The sequence below is a fragment of the Pristiophorus japonicus genome, chromosome 26 (assembly GCF_044704955.1).
Source record: "Pristiophorus japonicus isolate sPriJap1 chromosome 26, sPriJap1.hap1, whole genome shotgun sequence".
Classification (NCBI taxonomy): Eukaryota; Metazoa; Chordata; class Chondrichthyes; family Pristiophoridae; genus Pristiophorus; species Pristiophorus japonicus.
Genome location: NC_092002.1, coordinates 16,822,382 through 16,844,070, shown reverse-complemented (window position 1 = coordinate 16,844,070; position 21,689 = coordinate 16,822,382). Strand labels below are relative to the sequence as shown.

The window sequence follows — 21,689 nt, the reverse complement described above, 5'->3', positions numbered from 1 at the left end:
GTGGTGTGGGTGACATCTCATGCTCTTCTTCAGGTTCCTCCGTGTCTTTTCTTTACTTGGTCCAACTGTTTGCGGCATATCTACCCATTGTTTAGTCTGACCACTATGACTCTATTCCCTTCTTTGCCAATTACTGTGCCCTCAAGCTACTTGGGTCCCAAAGCATGGTTAAGAACAAATACCGGGTCATCCCTTTCTATACACCTCCCCCTTGAGTTTCAATCATGAAACTCGGTTTGGGACTGGCGCTTGCCCTCAACAATGTCTGCCAGGGCTGGGTGAATGAAGGACAGCCGCGTTTTAAGCGTGTGTTTCATGAGGTGTTCCACTGGCGGGATTCCCGTGGGCGAGTGTGGGTGGGACCTGTAGGCCAGCAGGAGGCGCGATAGGCGGTACTGAAGGGAGGGTCTTTGGATGCGTTGCATGCCCTGTTTTATGACTTGGACCGCATATTGCGCCTGGCCATTGGAAGCCGGCTTGAACGGCGCTGTCCGGACGTGTTTGATACCATTGCCCGATATAAACTCCTGGAATTCATGGCTGGTGGATCGCGAAAACCGGACGCAGACTCTCCACGGTGATGGATGTCGTGCACGATCCATTTCGAGTATGCATCGACAACGATCAGGAACATTTTCCCCATGAACGGGCCCGCATAGTCTACGTGAATACGTGACCATGGCCTGGTGGGCCAGGGCCATGGGCTGAGTCGGGCCTCCCTGGGGGCATTGTCCAGCTGGGCACACGTCGTGCACCTGTGAACCCAGTGTTCCAGGTCTGAGTCAATCCCCGGCTACCATACATGTGACCGGGCAATGGCCTTCATTAACACGATGCCTGGGTGCTCGCTGTGGAGTTCCCTGATGAACGCTTACCTGCCTTTCTGGGCCATGACTACCCAGCTGCCCCACAGCAGGCACTCGGCTTGGATGGAGAGCTCATCCATCCGTCTCTGAAACGGTCTGACCTCCTCAGGGCACGCTATGTGTGCGGGTGCCCAATCCCCAGTCAGGACACATTTCTTTATCATGGATAGGAGGAGGTCTCTGTTGGTCCAGAGTTTGATCTGGCGGGCTGTGATGGGGGAGCCTGTGGTGTCAAAAGCCTCAACGGCCATGACCATCTCAGCGCTTTGCTCCGCTGCCCCCTCACTGGTGGCCAGTGGGAGCCTGCTGAGCGCGTCAGCGCAATTTTCGGTGCCTGGCCGGTGCCGTATGGTGTAGTCATACGCAGCCAGCGTGAGAGCCCATTGCTGTATGCGAGCTGACGCATTGGCATTGACAGCCAGTTTTTTACAGGGGTCATACAAAGTCAACGGTTTGTTAGAACACAGCAGGTTCCTCGCCGTATTGAAAGCCCGTTCTTGACAGTCCCCCCAAAGCCATCCACAACCTTTACGCAGGAGCATGTGTAATGGCTCCAACAATGTGCTTAACTTCGGCAGAAAGTTCCCGAAATAGTTCAAAAGTCCCAGGAATGATCGCAACTCCGACATGTTGCCGGGCCGGGGCGCCCAGCGGATCGCCTCCGTTTTTGATTCAGTGGGCCGGATCCCGTCTGCGGCAACCCTCCTGCCCAAAAACTTGACCTCTGGGGCCAAAAACACACACTTGGCCTTTTTCAGCCGCAAGCCTACCCGGTCCAGTCGGCGTAGCACCTCCTCCAGGTTGTGGAGGTGTTCCTCGGTATCTCGACCCGTGATAAGGAAGTCGTCTTGGAATATGATTGTTCCAGGAATGGATTTGAGCAAGCTTTCCATGTTTCTCTGAAAGATAGCGGCCACCGAACGAATGCCAAACGGACACCTGTTGTAGATAAATAATCCCTTGTGCGTCGTGATGGTGGTCAGAAGCTTGGATTCTTCGGCCAGTTCCTGAGTCATGTAGGCCGAGGTGAGGTCCAGCTTCGTGAACAGCTTGCCACCTGCCAGCATGGCATAAAGATCCTCCGCTCTCGGGAGCAGGTATTGGTCTTGCAGTGACACTCGGTTGATGGTGGCTTTGTAGCCGCCACAAATCCTGACCGAGCCATCCGCTTTAAGGACAGAAATGATGGGACTTGCCCAGTCGCTGAATTCAACGGCCGAAATTATGCCCTCTCTGAGCAGCCTGTCCAATTCACTTTCAATTTTCTCACGCATCACATACGGCACCGCTCTGGCTTTGTGGTGCACTGGTCTGGTGTCCAGAGTGATGCGTATCACTACTTTAGTGCCCTTGAACGTTCCGACACCGGGTTAAAACAGTGACCCGAATTTTTGTAGGACCTGTGAGCATGAACTTCGCTCCATGGATGAAATGGCATGCACATCCCCCCCATTTCCAATTCATCTCGGCTAGCCAACTCCTCCCCAAGACCGCGGGGACATTTCCCGGAATAATCCGGAGTGGCAGCCGGTTCTGTGATCCATTATATGTTACCACCAAGTTTGCACTGCCTAGCACTGGGATGATCTCTTTGGTGTATGTCCGTAGTTGCGTGTCAATGCGTTCCAGTGTGGGCCTGCTAGCTCTGTGTGGCCATAGTCTCTCAAATTGTTGGGCGCTCATAAGTGACTGGCTAGCTCCTGTATCCAGCTCCATGTGCACCGGGATGCCATTCAATAACACTTTCATCATCATGGGTGGCGTTTTAGTGTATGAGCTGTGGACGTCAGCCACGTGAACCCGCTGAACTTCAGCATCCATGGCTTTTTCCCAGGCATCCTTCATTGCAGACCCCTCATCTGGTTCCTCTGTCTCACAGATTAGCCTCGCCACAGCCTTTTTGCACATCCTGGCCAAGTGTCCAATGACGTTACAAATCCTACAGGTATATTGCTGGAACCTGCAGCTTTTCGCAGTGTGTCTACCCCCGCATCTCCAGCATGAGCTGAGATTGTTGTTAATAAAGGGATTGTTACCCGGCATTCCTCTCTGATTGCCCATTTGGTTGTTTCTAAGCACTCTGATGGTGGGTGTTAATAGTCCCATCGCGGGACGCATTGTTTCTCGTGATGGCGTGAATTGCCGATCCCCTTTCCATTGTCCCTGTTACGGGCCCACCCTAGAGTCTGTTGCTGCCTGGGCAGTTTCGAAATGCCCTTGCCTGCCTGCAGGGTCCCGAGCAGCGTTCACAATGTTAACTCCCTGGTCCATCGCCACGTTGGGACCAGGGCTGCGCGCGTAAATTAGCTTGGTCTCCTCTTCCCCTGCCATGAAGGTCTGAGCTATCAACGCCGCCCCTTCTAAAGTCAAGTCCTTGGCCTCTATGAGCTTCCTGAAAATTCCGGTATGATTAATGCCCTCAATGAAGAAATCTCTTAACATCTCCTCCCTGCAGGGTCTGTGAACTTACAGAGACTGGCCAAGCGCCGCAGGTCTGCAACGAAGTCCGAGATGTTTTGTCCCTCCCGACGCCGGTGTGTGTAGAACCAGTGTCAGGCCATGTGTGCGCTACTCGCCGGCTTGAGATGCTCACTGATCAGCTGGTTGAGCTCTTCAAAGGACTTGTCCGCTGGCTTTTGGGGTGTGAGCAGGTCTTTCATCAGCGCATACATCTGTGGTCCGCAGCTGGTCAGTAGATGCGCCCTCCGCTTGTCAGCCGCTGTCGCTCCCAGCCAGTCCTTCGTGACAAAGCTCTGCTGCTGGAGTCTTTCCACAAAGTCGTCCCAGTCCTCGCCACACAGTAACGTTCCTCTGTGCTACCGGTGGCCATCCTCGTGGTTCGGTGATTCCCATTTCTCGTCACCAAATGTAATGTCCCTGCATCTTACTACAAATTCACACGAGGCATGTACTGCAGACACGGTCACTACATGACCTGAACCTTTATTCCCAGGACTGAGGAGTGCTGACCCTGGGTGGGACCTCCCCTTTTATACCTGGAAACCCAGGTGAGGAGTGTCTCCCACAAGTTCACCCCCTGTGGTCAGGGTGTGCATTTCTAGGGTATAAGTACAGTGTACAGGAGTTGCATGAAGGTTACAGTTCCATGAAGATTACCATTGCATGATGGTTACATACATGACAATGTTGATTGAGGGATAAATATTGGCCAAGACACTGGGGATAACTCCCCTGCTCTTCTTCAAAATAGTGCCGTGGGATCTTTTATACCCACCTGAGAGAACAGACGGGGCCACAGTTAATGTCTCATCTGAAAGACGGCACCTCCAACAGTGCGGTGCTCCCTCAGCACTGCACTGGGAGTGTCGGCCTGGATTTATGTGCTCAAGTCCCTGGAGTGGGACTTGAACCCACAACCTTCTGACTCAGAGGCGAGAGCGCTGCCCACTGAGTCACGGCTGACACATAAAGTTAGTCCGACAGCTTCATGGTCACTTTTACTGATACCAGTTTTGTATTGACAGATATTTTTAAAGTCAATCCAAATTTTCAAACTGCCATGGTGGGATTTGAACTCATGGAGGGGGGGGGGGGGCGGGGGAACATTAACCCCAAAAACAGGTGGTTTGGGGTCAGGGGTCAGGTGGGTTCTGGGAACCCAACCTGCCCACTTGTGGTTTTAATGGAGGCAGCACGGGGTCCGGGAAATCAGCCAGCTCCCAGGAGACGGGTCGTCTCAATGTGACATGCCATTACAAATTTAACTCTGGCTGGTCGGGGTTCTCAGGCCCCGGGGAATCACCCAGCTAAAGTAAGGCGAGGACTGACGGATCCATGAGGTAAATGGTGTTCCAGTGTCCCTGGCTCACCCGCCCCGGGATGGGAGATCACTCCTGAGGCCTCTGCTCCAACTCCTGTCTTGAGGCCTTTGATTCCCTCCCACTCCCCACCACGAGGCCTACGATCACTCTCTAACCTCCCCTCCCCGAAGCGTCCGATCTACCCATCTCCCCCATCCCCCATCCCCCCTCCCCCTCCCCCTCCGGCCTTCGACCTTTGACCTGCCCTCTCCTGCACCCCATCGCATTCTCGCTCCTCCAACTCCTGACTCCCCCCCACCCCGCTCCCACCACGGATCCTCCTCTGGCCCCAATCAACATCCCCCACCCCCCGATGCTTCTCCGGCCCTGAATCACCCGTCTCCCCAATCCCTCCCTCCCTCCTCTCTGCGGCCTAGTGTTGCAGGCCTACCCGCCCACAGCCAGCCAATCTCTCCATCTGGCTTCGAAATGTTAATCGAGCCCTGCCGTTAAATTTTGCAAGGCCTACAGGAAACCCATTCTCCCGGGTTTCCCGACCGTTCCCTCGCACCCCGCTCCCGACCCGCCTCCAAATTAAAATTCCGGCTCTGCTCTCTCTGGATTAGTAGTCCAGGCCTCTTTCACAGATTCTTTCAGTGTTCGACAGGGCTCCTGCTCATTGGGCCTTGAGAAGAAAAACTCCCTGCCTACAGGCTTGAGCAGCATCATTGGAGGGCCTGTCGGGCGGAGACCAGGCAACAGGCCCTGGGAGGGAGAAAAACTCAGACTCTCGTCAACAAGAATAGGATTGGGAATGCCATGCTTGGCCTCAGTGCCCGTGAGCGAGGGACAGGATGCAGCAGCCCAGATCTCCTGCTGTAAGGATGCTGTAGTTGGGCCAGGGCAGGATTTGCTTTCAGTCTGATGGCTCCCATAGTCAAAGAGTGTCCTGGAACCCATTCGCAAAGGCCATCCGAACGAGGTACCCCAGTGGTTGCCTCGTGAGAGGCGGGGTGATGAAATGCGGGGGGGAGGGGTACAGACCAGGTTCGATGTCCCCTCGCCACGCCCATGTTCAATGGACGGTGTCAACACTGGGCGAGGTAGAGGAAAGCATCAGCCAGGGTCGCTGCTCCTGATCGCTGTTCCATTGTCCCTTTGCTGGGAGTGCCGAGTGTGCGGACAACTTGAGCCTTAGGGCTGGATTGTCCGGTGATGCCCGCCTCTGTTTTTGCCCTGGCAATGGCGGCAGTGAGCTGTTCTGGGCCGGCTTTCGGAGTCTGTTTTGCGGCTGCGCGGAACATCACCGCCCAGACAAGGCGATCCGAGCCGGTGTGCGACACCGGCTCAATTTTGGACTCTTGCCCAACCCATACGCGCCGCAGCGCCCCCTGCTGGGAACGCCTGTGAGGTCAGTTATGTCCACCTCAGGTAAGTGCGATTGTTCGTTCGTTTACATTTCTTTGCGATTTATGTTGTGGTGACGTGGGCTGTGCATTGGGAATGTTTTTGGTGGTATTTTTTTCATGGTTTCCCCCCCCCCTCCCCCCCCCCCCCCCCCGAGGCCTTTCTCTGAGCGATCTGAGCCCGGCTGTTTCGCTCGGGGATTTTCCCATGCTCAGCCGGCCTAGCGCCCCGAGAGAGGTGTCACCTCCCTTAGCGCAGCGCCCCACACTCAGGGCCCAGCCCCCCAATTTTGCTGACTGAGGCGCAAACTGTTCCCGGGCACAAACTTTACCGCCATTACCGCCCCGAAATCAGCAGGGCCGAAAATTCAGCCCTTTCGGTCTAAGTCAGTTCGGAACCATTTGGAACTGGTTCAGGCCCCCCTGCAAGTCTCCAAACACCCAGTGTAATTATTATTCACAACCGTGGATGCAGAATCAAACAGGGCCAGCGAGAGGACACTAATGGTTGGAACAGGAAAATTGTACAATAGTCAAATTTAAAGTGATGGCAAGAATTAAAGGGGAATATCACGGTAGGAGGACAACAATTCAGAAATCCTTAAAAGGTACTTCCACCTATTAGCAGTCTTTGCCAAGGCTGAATTTGGCAATCAAAATTAATGGAATAACAACACTTGTATTTATATAGCGCCTATAACGTAGTGAAACATCCCAAGGCCCTTCACAGGACTATTATGAGATTTTTTTTAAATTTGACACCGAGCCGCATAGGTAGAAATTAGCGCCGGTGACCAAAAGCTTGGTCAAAGAGGTAGGTTTTAAGGAGTGTCTTGAAGGAGGAAAGAGAGGCAGAGAGAGAGGGAGTTCCAGACTTGGGGCCCAGGCAACAGAAGGCACGGTCACCAATGGCTGAGCGATTATAATCAGGGATGCTCAGGAGGGCAGAATTAGAGGAGCGCAGACATCTCGGGAGGTTGTGGGACTGGAGGAGATTACAGAGATAGGGAGGGGGCGAGGGCCATGGAGGGATTTGAAAATAAGGATGAGAATTTTGAAATCGAGAAATTGTTTAACCGGGAGCCAATTTAGGTCAGCGAGCACAGAGAAACAAAAGACTTGCATTTATATAGCACCTTTCACTACTTCAGTACGTTCCAAAGTACTTCGCAGCCAATGAAGTACTTTTGAAGTGTAGTCACTGTTGTAATGTAGGAAATTCGGCAACCAATTTGTGCACAGCAAGCTCCCACAAACAGCAATAGGATAATGACCAGATAATCTGTTGTAGTGATGTTGGTTGGTCAGGACACTGGGGAGGGCTCTCTGGCTCTTCTACGGGATAGTGCCATGGGTTCTGAGAGGGCAGCTGTGGCCTCGGTCTAACGTTTCATGCAAAAGGCAGTACTTCCTACAGGGCAGCTCTCCCTCAGCGTCGGCCTAGATCTTTGTGCTCAAGTCGTTGGACTTGCACCCACAACCTTCTGACCCAGAGTTCTACCACACTGAGACACGGCAGTAGATGGTGGAGGAGCTTTGATGGATCAGGAGGTGAACCACCCATTGCAGAGTCCTAAAGCTCCACCCTGCCATTGTTGATATGGCTGGGCTCTGTTAAGTGTCTGGTCAGTGGTAACTCCCCAGGGTGCTAATGGTAGGGGAACTTGGTGATGTTGGTGCTGTTGAAGGTGAGGAGGAGGTGAGTGGGCCACCGTTGCTGAAAATGGTCATTGCCTGGCACTTCGTTGGCGCAAATGTTAGCTGCCACGTGTCAGTCCAAGCCTGGGTGAGGTCCAGGGCTTATGCTGGGCTGCCATGGGCTAATTCAACAGTGACTGGAGGTAGACACTGTGGAATGGTCAGTGACCAGCCCCATGATGGAGGGAATATCTTTGATGAAGCAGCTAAAGACAGTTTGCATCTGCCATGATCTCGATTCGACGATTCTAATGCTGTCCGAGCCGGCTTCCCACCATGAACCCACACAACACTTGAGCTCATCCAAAACCCTGCTGCCCTTTTCCTAAATCGCACCCATCCCTTTCCTCCATCACTCTCGTGCCCGCTGACCTACATTGGCTCCCGGTCCGCAACGCCTCGCTTTTAAAATTCTCATTGTTGCTTTCAAATCCCTACATGTCCTCGCCCCTCCCTATCTCTGTAACCTCCTCCAGTCCTACAACCCTCAGAGATCTCTGCGCTCCTCCAATTCTGGCCTCTTGCACATCTCCGATTTTCAATGCTCCACCATTGCCTGGGCCCTAAGCTCCAGAATTCCCTCCATAAACCACTCTGCCTCTCTCTCCTTCTTTGACGCTCCTTAAAACCTACTTCATTGACGAGACTTTTGGTCACCTGTCCTAATATCGCTTTATGTGGCTCGGTGTGAAACCTTGTTTGATAATCGCTCCGGTGAAGCACCTTGGGACGTTTTACTACATTAAGGTACAGCCTTGATGACTGATGGTCTTTATGACTGTTGACCTTTATTGCAAGGGGGATAGAGTATAAACGCAGAGAAGTCCTGCTACAACTGTACAGGGTATTGGTGAGGCCACACCTGAGTACTGTGTACAGTTTTGGTCTCCGTATTTAAGGATTTGGAGGCAGTTCAGAGAAGGTTCACGAGGTGAGATGAGATGAGCGGGTTGACTTTGAGGATAGGTTGGGCCTATACTCATTGGAGTTCAGAAGAATGAGGGGTGATCTTATCGAAACAGATAAGATAATGAGGGGGCTCGACAAGGTGGATGCAGAGAGGATATTTCCTAAAACTAGGGCACATTGTCTCAGAATAAGGGGCCGCCCATTTAAAACTGAGATGTTGTAAATCAGAGGGTTGTAAATCTATGGAATTCTCTGCCCCAGAGAGCTGTGAAGGCTGGGTCATTGAATATATTTAAGATGGAGGTAGCCAGATTTTTGAGCGATAAGGGAATAAATGGTTATGGGGAGCGGGTGGGGAAGTGGAGCTGAGCCCATGATCGGATCAGCCATGATCGTATTAAATGGCAGAGCAGGCTCGAGGGGCCGTATGGCCTACTCCTGCTTCTATTTCTTATGTTCTTATATTCTTATGATGGCAAAATGCTTCGATGAACTGTGACATACGGAATGGATTCCTTATCGAGGACCCCACAGTATAACCTGAAGGTTCAAACGTTCCTCTCAAACAGTGGACAACCATCAACTATCTCAGAACCGGTCACAGTCGATGCTGTCACCTTCCCCATAGGTGGAAGATTAAAGCCTCCCCGTCATGTGACTGTGGAGCTCCTAATCAGACCCTGGAGCACATCATGGAGCTCTGCCCTCAGAGGGAATTCACAGGCAGCCTACAAGATAACCACACTGTTACACCGGGAGCTTTGGCCTGGATATCCGTGGAAAGAAGAAGACAACATTAAAAGTGCTATATAAATGCAAGAGGTTGTTGTTGCCATGGTGAGGTGTTGTTGCCATCTCTCTCGGCAAACCAGCAGGAGGGCACAGAGCACTTCTTGGACATCCCAACCTGCCTGGCATTTCTCAATCGGTCCTCCTCGTTGCAAACGAATCAATTTTGCTTATTGGGAAACCTATTGATGCCAATCGGGGTGCGGGCGACAAAAATTAATTATTGAAGGTAACTGGCACATTGCCCACTGAAGGCAACGTAGATTTTCATCGGCCGAAGGAAGACCCAGGAACAAGTGGACAGAAGGAGTTCCAAAATGGCCTGGAATAGAACATAAGAACCTAAGAAATAGGAGCAGGAGTAGGCCATAGAGCATTTACCTGAAACGCTGAGGGTATTTGGAAATGGCCTTCCTCCTGAAGGTCCACCCCAAGCCATGCTGCCCCACCCGTGTTGGACAGCGCCCAGCGTGCTCATCCCCCAGGAAGTGGTGTGGTGGTCTACGCACCCCCACCCCCCAGCCCCTTCACTCCTGCTGGATGTGTGAATGTAGCACTTGTCTGCTTCAGATGAGATCTTCTCCCGTTTGCCCAAAAGCATTTTTTCCTCATTTTATTTTTAATGATGGGCTTGTAATCGCGCTCGTACATGCCCGTGGGGATCCCCGCAAGTTCTGGGTTTAGGTATGCGAAGCGCATGCGCCCAAACCCGGCACTTGCGCTCCGTCAAAAAATCTTTTGATAGATCGCACGCATGCGAAGGAAAAGGGCCACTGCGGGCGGAGGTTTGGACACTCTGCCTGACTCCTGCCCAGCAAATGTCCTTCAAATTCTTACACTGGTGAAAGCAGGTGTAAGGCTTGCTTTTACCAGCGTAAGAGTTTTAACAAGCAGAAATATAAAATGTTATCACTTATTTATATGTTTTAAAACCTTGTCCATTAAGGTAAGTTTATTTTTAGCCCTGTTACAACATATACATTTATTTTTTCAAAAAAAAAATTTTTTGCATAAAATATTTAATTAAATTCCATTTCAATTAATTTTAAAAATGTAATGTGTTTTTATTTTAAGCGCTTGTGTGTTTTGGGGATATTCCCATTCATATTGTAGCAGCTCCGTACATACAGAACTCACCATAAGTATGAATGGGGATCGCCCTACTCTGATAGGCTGGGCCGGCCCACATGATCCCAGAGATCCGTACAAAACCTGTACCATCCTGGGATACGTGGGCCGCTTTGCCGAGAGCCCCAGGATCGCAAGTCGCCGAACCTTCGGGACCACTAGGTACATTTGTAGAAATTATTGCGGTCGGAGGCGTCCAATGGCAATGTCTGGGCCGATATTTCTGGTTGAGGGAGGAATGTTACCAGTCTCCTTTACCAAGATGGCTGCCATTCAGAAAGGCATTCTCCACTGCACTGTCACCTGGTGGACAGAGTTAGGAACTGCACTCCGCTTTTCCAGAAGGTGCTTTAAATCAGTTGATCAATGGTGTTATAATGTTAGGTGTGGTGTCCACTGAAATTATTCCGTGTCAGCTGTGGCTCAGCGAGTAGCCGCTTGCCTCTGTGAGTCAGCAGTTTGTGGGTTCAAGCACATAAATCTAGGATGACACTCCAGTGCAGTGCTGAGGGAGTGCTGCACTGTCGGAGGTGCCGTCCTTCGAATGAGATGTTAAACCGAGGCCCCGTCTGCCCTCTACAGGTGGATGTAAAAGATCCCACGGCACTATTTCGAAGAAGAGCAGGGGGAGTTCTCCCCAGTGTCTTGGCCAATATTTATCAACATAACAAATAAACAGGTTATCTGGTCATTATCACATTGCTGTTTGTGGGAGCTTGCTGTGCACAAATTGGCTGCCGTGTTTCCCACATTACAACAGCGACTACACGCCAAAAGTACTTCATTGGCTGTAAAGTGCTTTGAGACGTCCAGTGGTCGTGAAAGGCGCTATATAAATACAAGTCTTTCTTTCTTAATATTATAAGGTCATTAACAACAGTACCATCTACAGGTGCAGTAACATCGAGATATTCTGCCTGTAGGCTGAGTTGCGGTCTAAACATAGGAGGAAGTTAGTCAGCACCGATCTCCCTGCACTGCTCTGTCAGGTCCCGATTGTGCCTGTTTTCGGGCTGGAAATGGGGGCATGGCGGATGCCAAAACCAGCCGCCAGCTGCAGACAAGAGTGGCTTGACTGATGGAGGAGCCAGCGTGTGAAGAATGGGGAGTTTGACTGAGGTATCGAAGGGTTGTGGACATCCATGGAATTATACTCCAGCAAGTGTCAGCACCTTTAGAAGTGGAGCGAGAAAAAAAGGGGAAAATAAATACATTTTAGTGGGGGGGACCTATTTTGACTTTTGGCTGACCAACTGGCGGGGTGCACTGATTGGCTGCCAGCTTTGGGTGCGTTTAAGCCCCCCCCCCCCCCCCCCCGCTATTTTAAGTCCTCAGGATCGTGCTAGGGGGCAAGCTAAGTTGTGAGTGGGGTGGGGAGGTGGGGTCACGATGGTGATGTTGGGGGTCCGCTGGGCGGGCCACATTGTCCGCATGCCCGACACAAGACTCCCAAAGCGAGCGCTCTACTCGGAACTCCTACACGGCAAGCGATCCCTAGGTGGGCAGAGGAAACGTTCCAAGGAAGACCCTCAAAGCCTCCCTGATAAAGTGCAACATCCCCACCGACACCTGGGAGTCCCTGGCCAAAGACCGCCCTAAGTGGAGGAAGTGCATCCGGGAGGGTGCTGAGCACCTCGAGTCTCGTCGCCGAGAGCATGCAGAAAACAAGCGCAGGCAGCGGAAGGAGCGTGTGGCAAACCAGACTCCCCACCCACCCTTTACCTCATCTACTGTCTGTCAGAGACTGTAATTCCCGTATTGGACTGTTCAGTCACCTGAGAACTCACTTTTAGAGTGGAAGCAAGTCTTCCTCGATTCCGAGGGACTGCCTATGATGATGATGGGGGTCCCGGATGGAAGCAGTCCAGATTGTTTTGTGGGCTCCCCCTACTACTGCTGCACCAGGGTCCACAAACATAATTCCACCTTTACCATTAGTCGGCCTCAGCAGTTCCATTACCAGTGGAACCGTCCAGTTCTGACCTAAAATGGCAGTCGGGACCCTTTGATCAGCCATGATCTTATTGAATAGTGGTGCAGGATCGAAGGGCCAAATGGCCTACTCCTGCAACTATTTTCTATGTTTCTATTTATGTCATAGGGCCCAATTTCCATCTTAACATGGGCCTATCGCGGGAACAGGGGCCACCGGAAGTAGGCCCCTTTCAAAATGGCCGCATCGCCGGAGCCAACAGGGTGGTAAGGCTACTAACAACGGTTTTAAGCTACACGGCCGTGCAGCGCTCTATGTGACCCGTACAGCCGGTGAACTGGCTTTCAGATTGACAAAACGAGCACGCACAGACTTTTAAACGGGCTGCACAACCCGTTAAAGGGGCCACACAAGAATTTACAGGCAACATTGGCTATCAACACTATTTTGAGGCTGTTACTGCCACGTAAACGCCAGGCTAAGACAGTGAAAACCGACCACATGGAGGTTTGCCCACTGCCCATGAAGCTTTTTCAGCCATTGGATGCATTTAGTCACATGCCCTGCTTCTTTTGCCGTTGGATAGATTCAATCATGTGTCCCTACAGTAGGATTTGGAATTCCGAGGTGACTGTTACATTACCAATATACTGTCGCATGGAACTGAGGAACTGGGGGGGGGGGGGGGGGGGGGGGTTATAGAAATGGGGGGATAGAGGGGGGAGATAGAGAGAGGGGGCACAATGGGGAGTGGGGGATGGGGGGGCACACTGGAGAATGGGGGATAGAGAGATGGGCACACTGGGGAATGGGGGTAGAGGGGGGGGCACACTGGAGAATGGGGGATAGAGAGATGGGCACACTGGGGAATGGGAGTAGGGGGGTACACTGGAGAATGGGGGGTAGGGGGTACACTGGAGAATGGGGGCTAGAGAGAGGGGCACACTGGGGAATGGGGGATAGAGAGAGGGGCACACTGGGGAATGGGGGATAGAGGGGGGCATTGGGGGATAGGGGGATAGAGAGGGGGGCACTGCAGAATGGGGATAGAGAGGGGGCACACTGGGGAGTGGGGATAGAAAGGGGGGGCACACTGGGGAGTGGGGATAGAGAGGGGGCACTGGGGAATGGGGATAGAGAGGGGGGTACACTGGGGAGTGGGGGATAGAGAGGGGGGCACACTGGGGAATAGGGATAGAGAGGGGGGCATATTGGGGAGTGGGGATAGAGAGGAGGGCACACTGGGGAGTGGGGGTATAGGGAGGGGGGCACACTGGGGAATGGGAATAGAGAGGAGGGCACACTGGGGAATGGGGGATAACGAGGGGGCACACTGGAGAGTGGAGATAGAGAGGGGGCACACTGGGGAGTGGGGGTATAGAGAGGGGGGCACACTGGGGAGTGGGGGTAGAGAGGGGGCACACTGGGGAGTGGGGATAGAGAGGGGGCACTCTGGGGAGTGGGGATAGAGAGGGGGGCACAATGGGGAGTGGGGGTATAGAGAGGGGGGCACACTGGGGAGTGGAGATAGAGAGGGAGCACACTGGGGAGTGGGGGTAGAGAGGGGGGGCACACTGGGGAGTGGGGGTATAGAGGGGGCACACTGGGGAGTGGGGGATAGAGAGAGGGGCACACTGGGGAATGGGGGATAGAGAGGTGGGTACACTAGAGAATGGGGGATAGAGGGGGGCATTGGGGGATGGGGGTACATTGGTAAGTGGGAGATAGAGAGGGGGGCACTGGGGAGTGGGGATAGAGAGGGGGCACTGGGGAATGGGGATATAAAGGGGGGCACACTGGGAAATGGGGGTAGAGGGGATAGAGAGGGGGGCACTGGGGAATGGGGATAGAGACGGGGGCACCGGGGAATGGGGATAGAGAGGGGGGCACACTGGGGAGTGGGGGATAGAGAGGGGTCCACCGGGAGTGGGGGGAATTCGAGAGTTTAATTTTGAAGCATCCTGCCCTGTTGTCTCCCCTCCGTTCTGCACACTCGCCTCTGACCGTTTTGAATTCTCCTTGCTAGATGCACACAGACAGCGAGTCATCGTCCAATAGCAGGAAGGAGATGCTCCCGAAACACATCACCATAGTAACCAGCGAATCATCATCCAGCTGCTACATCACGTCACCAGCCTCCGACGAATTCCGACTCGGGCAGACGCAAGTGTCCGTGCATCCCAACCAGGTATAGAAACCAACCTCTTCAATACACAGGCCCCAGTATTGCCAACCTGCTCAACCTGGCTTCATCAGACAACCCCCTCATCTCAGGAATCAACCTGGTGAACCTTCTCTGAACTGCCTCCAAAGCAAGTATATCCTTCCTTAAATACGGAGACCAAAACTGTACGTAGTACTCCAGATGTAATCTCACCAACGCCCTGTACAGTTGTAGCAGGACTTCCCTACTTTTATACTCCGTCCTCTTTGCGTCTTCCACGACATTTGCTCCCGGACAGGAAGCGCATTCAGCCATCACTAGCCAATTACTGACATCAGAAGGTAAGAGTTAGGAGCAGGAGTCGGACATTCGGCCCCTCGAGCCTTGAATATACTCAACGACTGAGCATCCACAGCCGTCCGGGGCAGGGAATTCCATCTTGGCCGATTTGACCTGGTAACTGCGGCCGAGTCCCGCCTCCTGTTCAAGTGGCCACCATCGCAGATCTCCATGACGACCCACAGCATCGCTTGCAGCGTGCTGCCCTCCCAGGAGGCAAAGCGGCCAATCGCAGCGGGCCGGTCTGCGACAGACAGCTGCCTCGACCAATCGCAGCGTCCCACTAGGTGAGCGACAGCTGCCTCGACCAATCGCAGCGCAGTCAGAGATCAGCCCACCGGCAACGCGACAGACCAATGAAGCCAACGCTAAAAACTCCGACCAGTCACAACGCGTGGCTTTGCTCAGCTCAGCCCTGCCCCCACCACCCCCCCCCCCCCACCTCCCCGACACAGCCCCGATTCGCTGATCTAATGAAGGATATACTTGCCATTGAGGGAGTGCAACAAAGGTTCACCAGACTGATTCCTGGCATGGGTATATTGTCCAATGAGGAGAGATTGAGTAGACTGGGCCTATAATCTCTAGAGTTTAGAAGAATGAGAGGTGATCTCATTGAAACATACAAAATTCTAGCAGGGCTTGACAGGGTAGATACAGGGAGGATGTTTCCCCCTGGCTGAGGAACCGAGAACCAGGGGTCACAGTCTCAGAATAAGGGGTCGGCCATTTAGGACTGAGATGAGGAGAAATTTCTTCACTCAGAGGGGGGTGAATCTTTGGAATTCCCTACCCCAGAGGGCTGAGGAGGCTCAGTTGTTGAGTATATTCAAGGCAGAGATCGATAGATTTTTGGATATTAAGGGAGTCAAGGGATATGGGGATAGGGCGGGAAAATGGAGTTGAGGTAGAAGATCAGCCAAGATCTTATTGAATGGCGGAGCAGGCTCGAGGGGCCGAATGGCCGACTCCTGCTCCTAATTCTTATGTTCTTATGAGACACTGTGACAGACAGCTGAGTGAACCAATCGCTGAGCGGTATTGCCGCACACTGACCAATCGGAGTACTGCCGTAATAAAAACAGAAACTGCTGGAAATAATGAGCGGGTCAGGCAGCATCTGTAGGGAGAGAAACAGAGTTAACGTTTCAGGTCGGTGGCCCTTTGTCAGAACTGGGATTACTGCCGTGCTGTTTGACTCACGCCCATCGTTGCGTCGTGCCGCTTTGACGGACAATCGAGTTGGTCTGCTGCTGGGCTCTGGAAGCAATGAGAAATGTGCCACCGGAAGTTTCGAAAAAAAAATCGACACAACGTGAATGAAGTTTAATTCCACTCAGAACTGATGGATTTGCGCGAGTCAGCGTTGCCGTGGTCACTTTTAGTTTGGTTCGCGCCCTCCATCAGTGTCGGGAAGGATGGAGCCTGTTTATACAAGGCCCCGGATTGGGGAATTCTGGGATTTTGGCTCACTGCAGTGACACAGCTGAACCGCCAGGGGGAGCCGTGTCGGCCTTTTTCCGCACGGCCACCCGCTCCCAGCTGCCACCAGGGGGCAGGAGTGCGTAGCCCGGCCATTTCTGGGTCTGTGCTTGTGCTGATTGGGTGACGCTCAAAGGCCCAGATGACATCAGGAGCCCCTGACCCCTGTCATTAAATGCACCCCCGCCCCTAATTCCAGCTGATGAAAGTATTTCTGAAGATTGTGGGGGGGAGGGGTTGCATTGTAGAGGAGACTGAGTCAATTCTTGAAGCACAAATTGCATCTAATTGTGCACAGAAGGAGGCAGAATACAGACACCCTCTGGGATGCCCCTTCTGTTCCTTGTCCACAGATAAAAGAAAGACTTGAATTTCTATAGCGCCTTTCACAACCTTAGGACGTCCCAAAGCGCTTGACGGCCAATGAAGTACTTTTGGAGTGTAGTCACTGTTGTAATGTAGAACACGCAGCAGTCAATTTGTGCACAGCAAGCTCCCACAAACAGCTACGTGATAATGAGCAGATAATCTGTTTTTAGTGATGTTGATTGAGGGATAAATATTGGCCCCAGGACACTGGGGATAACTCCCCTGTTCTTCTTTGAAATAGTGCCATGGGATCTTTTACATCCAACTGAGAGAGCAGACGGGGCCTCGGTTTAACGTCTCATCCAAAAGACGGCACCTCCGACAATGCAGCACTCCCTCAGTACTGCACTGGGAGTGTCAGCCGAGATTTTTGTGCCCAAGTCTTTGGAGTGGGACTTGATCTCACTACTGCAAGTGGAAAAATCTAAACACAGATAGGGGTTTTGTGTATCTGTAAAGCTTGCACTCTCATGTTCCAAAACCAGGGAGCACATCTCCTGAAGTCCCAAGGGATCCCAGCATTCCTTGGGATTACTGTATATAAGCCGGCTCCTAAGGCCTGTTACTCACTCTGGAGTGTCTTAATAAAGACTGAGGTCACTGTTACTTTAACCTCCCTGTGTGCAGTCTCATCTGTGTTTCGAACACAACAACTGGCGACGAGTATACGAATTCAACGCAAAGATGCAGCAAACTGTGGGCATCCTGGAGAAGTTCTCGGAGGGTGAGGACTGGTTAGACCAGTACTTTGTAGCCAATGAGCTGGATGGAGAAGAATGCGCTGCAAAAAGGAGAGCGGTCCTCCTCACGGTGTGCGGGACACCGACCTACAGCCTCATGAAGAATCTTCTGGCTCCGGTGAAACCCACAGATAAGTCATATGGTTCGGGAGCATCTTAACCCGAGGGAGAGCGTGCTGATGGCGATCTGAAGGTCAGGAAGTGGCGAGCTACGTCGCCGAGCTAAGGCGACTTGCAGGAAAATGTCAGTTTGATGGCTACCCGGAGCAAACGCTCGAAGACTTTTTTGTACTGGGCATTGGCCACGAGACCATCCAACGAAAACTTTTGACTGAAGAGACATGGACCCTCAGTAAGGCCATTGCAATAGCACAGGTGTTTATGTCCACCAGTGATAACACCAAACAAATCTCTCAGCACACAAGTGCCAACAATGTTCATAAATTAACTGGAACTGTGTTTGCGAGCAGAAATGTACAGGGCAGAAACCACGAGTCTGCAACTGCCAGCAGGCCTCAGGTGATCCAGATGACTCAGAGTCCGCAACAAAGGATGAATGCAAGGCAATTCACACTTTCTTGGCGTTGTGGAGGCTTCCATTCAGCCTGTTCATGCCGCTTCAAAGGGTATGTTTGCAAGAGCTGTGGAACAATGGGGCACCTCCAACGAGCTTGCAAACAAGCTGCAAGCTCTGCAAAACCTGCTAACCACCACGTGGCAGAGTTGGTCCACCACGTGGTCCACCATGGTGGACCAAAGCAACTTCGAGCTCCGAGAGAGGAGGCAGATGCTGAAGTTTACACGGGGTGCACATATTTTTGACGAAATGTCCACCTATAATGCTAAATGTAAAATGTAAAATTGAATGGCTTACCCGTAGCCATGGAACTGGACACTGGCGCGAGCCAATCCATCATGAGTAAAAAGATGTTTGAGAGACAGTGGTGCAACAAGGCACTCAGACCAGTCCTGAGCCCCATCCACACGAAACTGAGAACGTACACCAAAGAGCTTATCACTGTCCTGGGCAGCGCCATGGTCAAGGTCACCTACGAGGGCACAGTGCACGAACTGCCGCTCTGGATTGTCCTGGACGATGGCCCCACACTGCTTGGAAGGAGCTGACTAGGCAAAATCCGCTGGAACTGGGATGACATTCGAGCGCTATCACATGTCGATGAGGCCTCATGTACCCAGGTTCTTAACAAATTTCCTTCACATTTTCAGCCAGACAGTGGAAACTTTTCCGGGGTGAACGTGCGGATCCACTTGGTCCCAGAGGCACAACCCATTCACCACAAGGCGCGTGATGAGGGAGAGAGTGGAAATCGAGTTGGACAGGCTGCAATGCGAGGGCATCATCTCCCCAGTAGAATTCAGCGAATGGGCCAGCCCAATTGTTCCAGTACTCAAAAGTGATGGCACAGTCAGAATTTGCGGCGATTATAAAGTAATTATTAATCGTTTCTCGCTACAGGACCAATACCCGCTACCTAAGGCAGACGACCTATTTGCGACGCTGGCAGGAGGCAAGACGTTCACCAAGCTCGACCTGACTTCGGCCTACATGACGCAGGAGCTGGAGAAGTTTTCGCAGGGCCTCGCCTGCATCAACACGCACAAGGGACTGTTCATCTACTTCAGATGCCCGCTTGGAATTCGGTCGGCTGCAGCAATCTTCCAGAGAAAAATGGAGAGCCTACTCAAGTCGGTACCACACACGGTGGTCTTTCAGGATGACATATTGGTCACGGGCCGGGACACCGTCGAGCACCTACAAAACCTGGAGGAGGTCCTCCAGCGACTGGATCGCGTAGGGCTGCAGCTGAAAAGGTCGAAATGCATCTTCATGGCAATAGAAGTGGAGTTTTTGGGGAGAAAGATCGCGGCGGACGGCATTCGGCCCACAGATGCCAAGACAGAGGCTATCAGGAACGCGCCCAGGCCACAGAATGTCACGGAGCTGCGGGCGTTCCTGGGACTCCTCAACTATTTTGGTAACTTCCTACCGGGGTTAACCACCCTCTTAGAGCCCCGACATGTGTTATTGCGCAAAGGTGAGAACTGGGTATGGGGAAAAAAACAAGTAATTGCTTTTGAGAAAGCCAGAAACATTTTATCCTCCAACAAGCTGATTGTATTGTACAACCCATGTAAAAGACTTGTGCTAGCATGTGATGCGTCGTCGTACGGAGTCGGGTGTGTATTACAACAAGCTAACGTTGCGGAGAAGTTGCAACCTGTCGCCGATGCTTCCAGGAGTTTGTCTAAGGCCGAGAGGGCCTACAGCATGATTGAGAAAGAGGCATTAGCGTGTGTGTTCGGGGTGAAGAAAATGCATCAGTACCTGTTTGGTCTCAAATTTGAGCTGGAAACTGATCACAAGCCCCTTACATCCCTGTTCGCTGAAAACAAGGGGATAAATACTAATGCCTCAGCCCGCATACAAAGGTGGGCACTCGCGCTATCAGCGTATAACTATACCATCCGCCACAGGACAGGCACCGAGAACTGTGCGGATGCTCTCAGTCGGCTACCATTGCCCACCACGGGGGTGGAAATGGCGCAGCCTGCAAACTTGTTGATGGTGGCGCAGCCCGCAGACTTATTGATGGTCATGGAAGTGTTTAAAAATGATAAATCACATGTCACGGCCCGCCAGATTAGGTCTTGGACCAGCCAAGATCCTTTACTGTCCCTAGTAAAAAAACTGTGTATTCAGGCAGACTGCCTGTTGTGGGGTAACCACGTAGTGCTACCAAAAAAGGGCAGGGAGACGTTCATCTCGGATCTCCACAGCACACACCCGGTATAGTAATGATGAAAGCGATAGCCAGATCCCACATGTGGTGGCCCGGTATCGACTCTGACCTAGAGTCCTGTGTACGGCAATGCAGCGTGTGTGCTCAGTTGAGCAACGCGCCCAGAGAGGCACCACTAAGTTTGTGGTCCTGGCCCTCCAGACCATGGTCGAGGATCCATGTCGACTATGCGGGCCCGTTTCTCGGTAAAATGTTCCTGGTGGTGGTGGATGCTTTTTCAAAATGGATTAAATGTGAAATAATGTCGGGAAGCACCGCCACCGCCACCATTGAAAGCCTGAGGGCCATATTTGCCACCCACGACCTGCCTGACATACTGGTCAGTGACAACGGGCCATGTTTCACTAGTGCTGAATTTAAAGAATTCATGACCCGCAATGGGATCAAACATGTCACCTCGGCCCTGTTTAAACCAGCCTCCAATGGGCAGGCAGAGCGGGCAGTACAAACCATCAAACAGAGTCTCAAACGAGTCATAGAAGGCTCACTCCAAACCCGCCTGTCCCGAGTACTGCTCAGCTACTGCACGAGACCCCACTCACTTCAGGGGTGCCCCCGGCTGAGCTACTCATGAAAAGGACACTTAAAACCAGGCTCTCGCTGGTTCACCCCAACCTGCATGATCAGGTAGAGAGCAGGCGGCAGCAACAAAATGTAAACGATGGTCGCACCACTGTGTCACAGGAAATTGATCTGAATGACCCTGTGTATGCGCTAAACTATGGACCTGGTCCCAAGTAGATTGCGGGCATGGTGATAGCTAAAGAAGGGAGTAGGGTGTTTGTAGTCAAACTAGACAATGGACAAATTTGCAGAAAGCACCTGGACCAAACGAGGCTGCGGTTCACAGACTGCCCTGAACAACCCACAGCAGACACCACCTTTTTCGAGCCCACAACACACACCCAAAGGGTCAACGACACCACGCCGGACTAGGAAATTGAACCCATCGCGTCCAACAGCCCAGCAAGGCCAGGCTCACCCAGCAGCCCTGCAGGGCCAACAACACGCCAGCCCAGCGAGGGCACAGCCAACACATCAGAACAGACATTTGTACCGAGGCGGTCCACCAGGGAAAGAAAGGCTCCCGACCGCCTCACCTTGTAAATAGTTTTCACTTTGACTTTGGGGGGGAGTGATGTTGTGTATCTGTAAAGCATGCACTCCCATGTTCCGCCACCAGGGAGCGCGTCCCCTGAAGTCCCAAGGGATCCCAGCATCCTTTGGGAGCACTGTATATAAGCCGGCCCCTAAGGCCTGTTCCTCACTCTGGAGTGTCTTAT

The 21,689-nt window shown here is 52.4% G+C and overlaps 1 protein-coding gene across 1 annotated transcript in view; it reads left to right on the top strand.

Moving 5' to 3' along the window:
• Positions 1–21,689, top strand: part of spred3 (sprouty related EVH1 domain containing 3) — a 32,670-nt gene that overhangs the window by 7,043 nt on the left and 3,938 nt on the right. Inside the window, exon 4 of the mRNA XM_070867551.1 lies at positions 14,517–14,678. Within this exon, the coding sequence (XP_070723652.1) occupies positions 14,517–14,678 (162 nt within the window). The remainder of the gene's footprint in view (positions 1–14,516; positions 14,679–21,689) is intronic.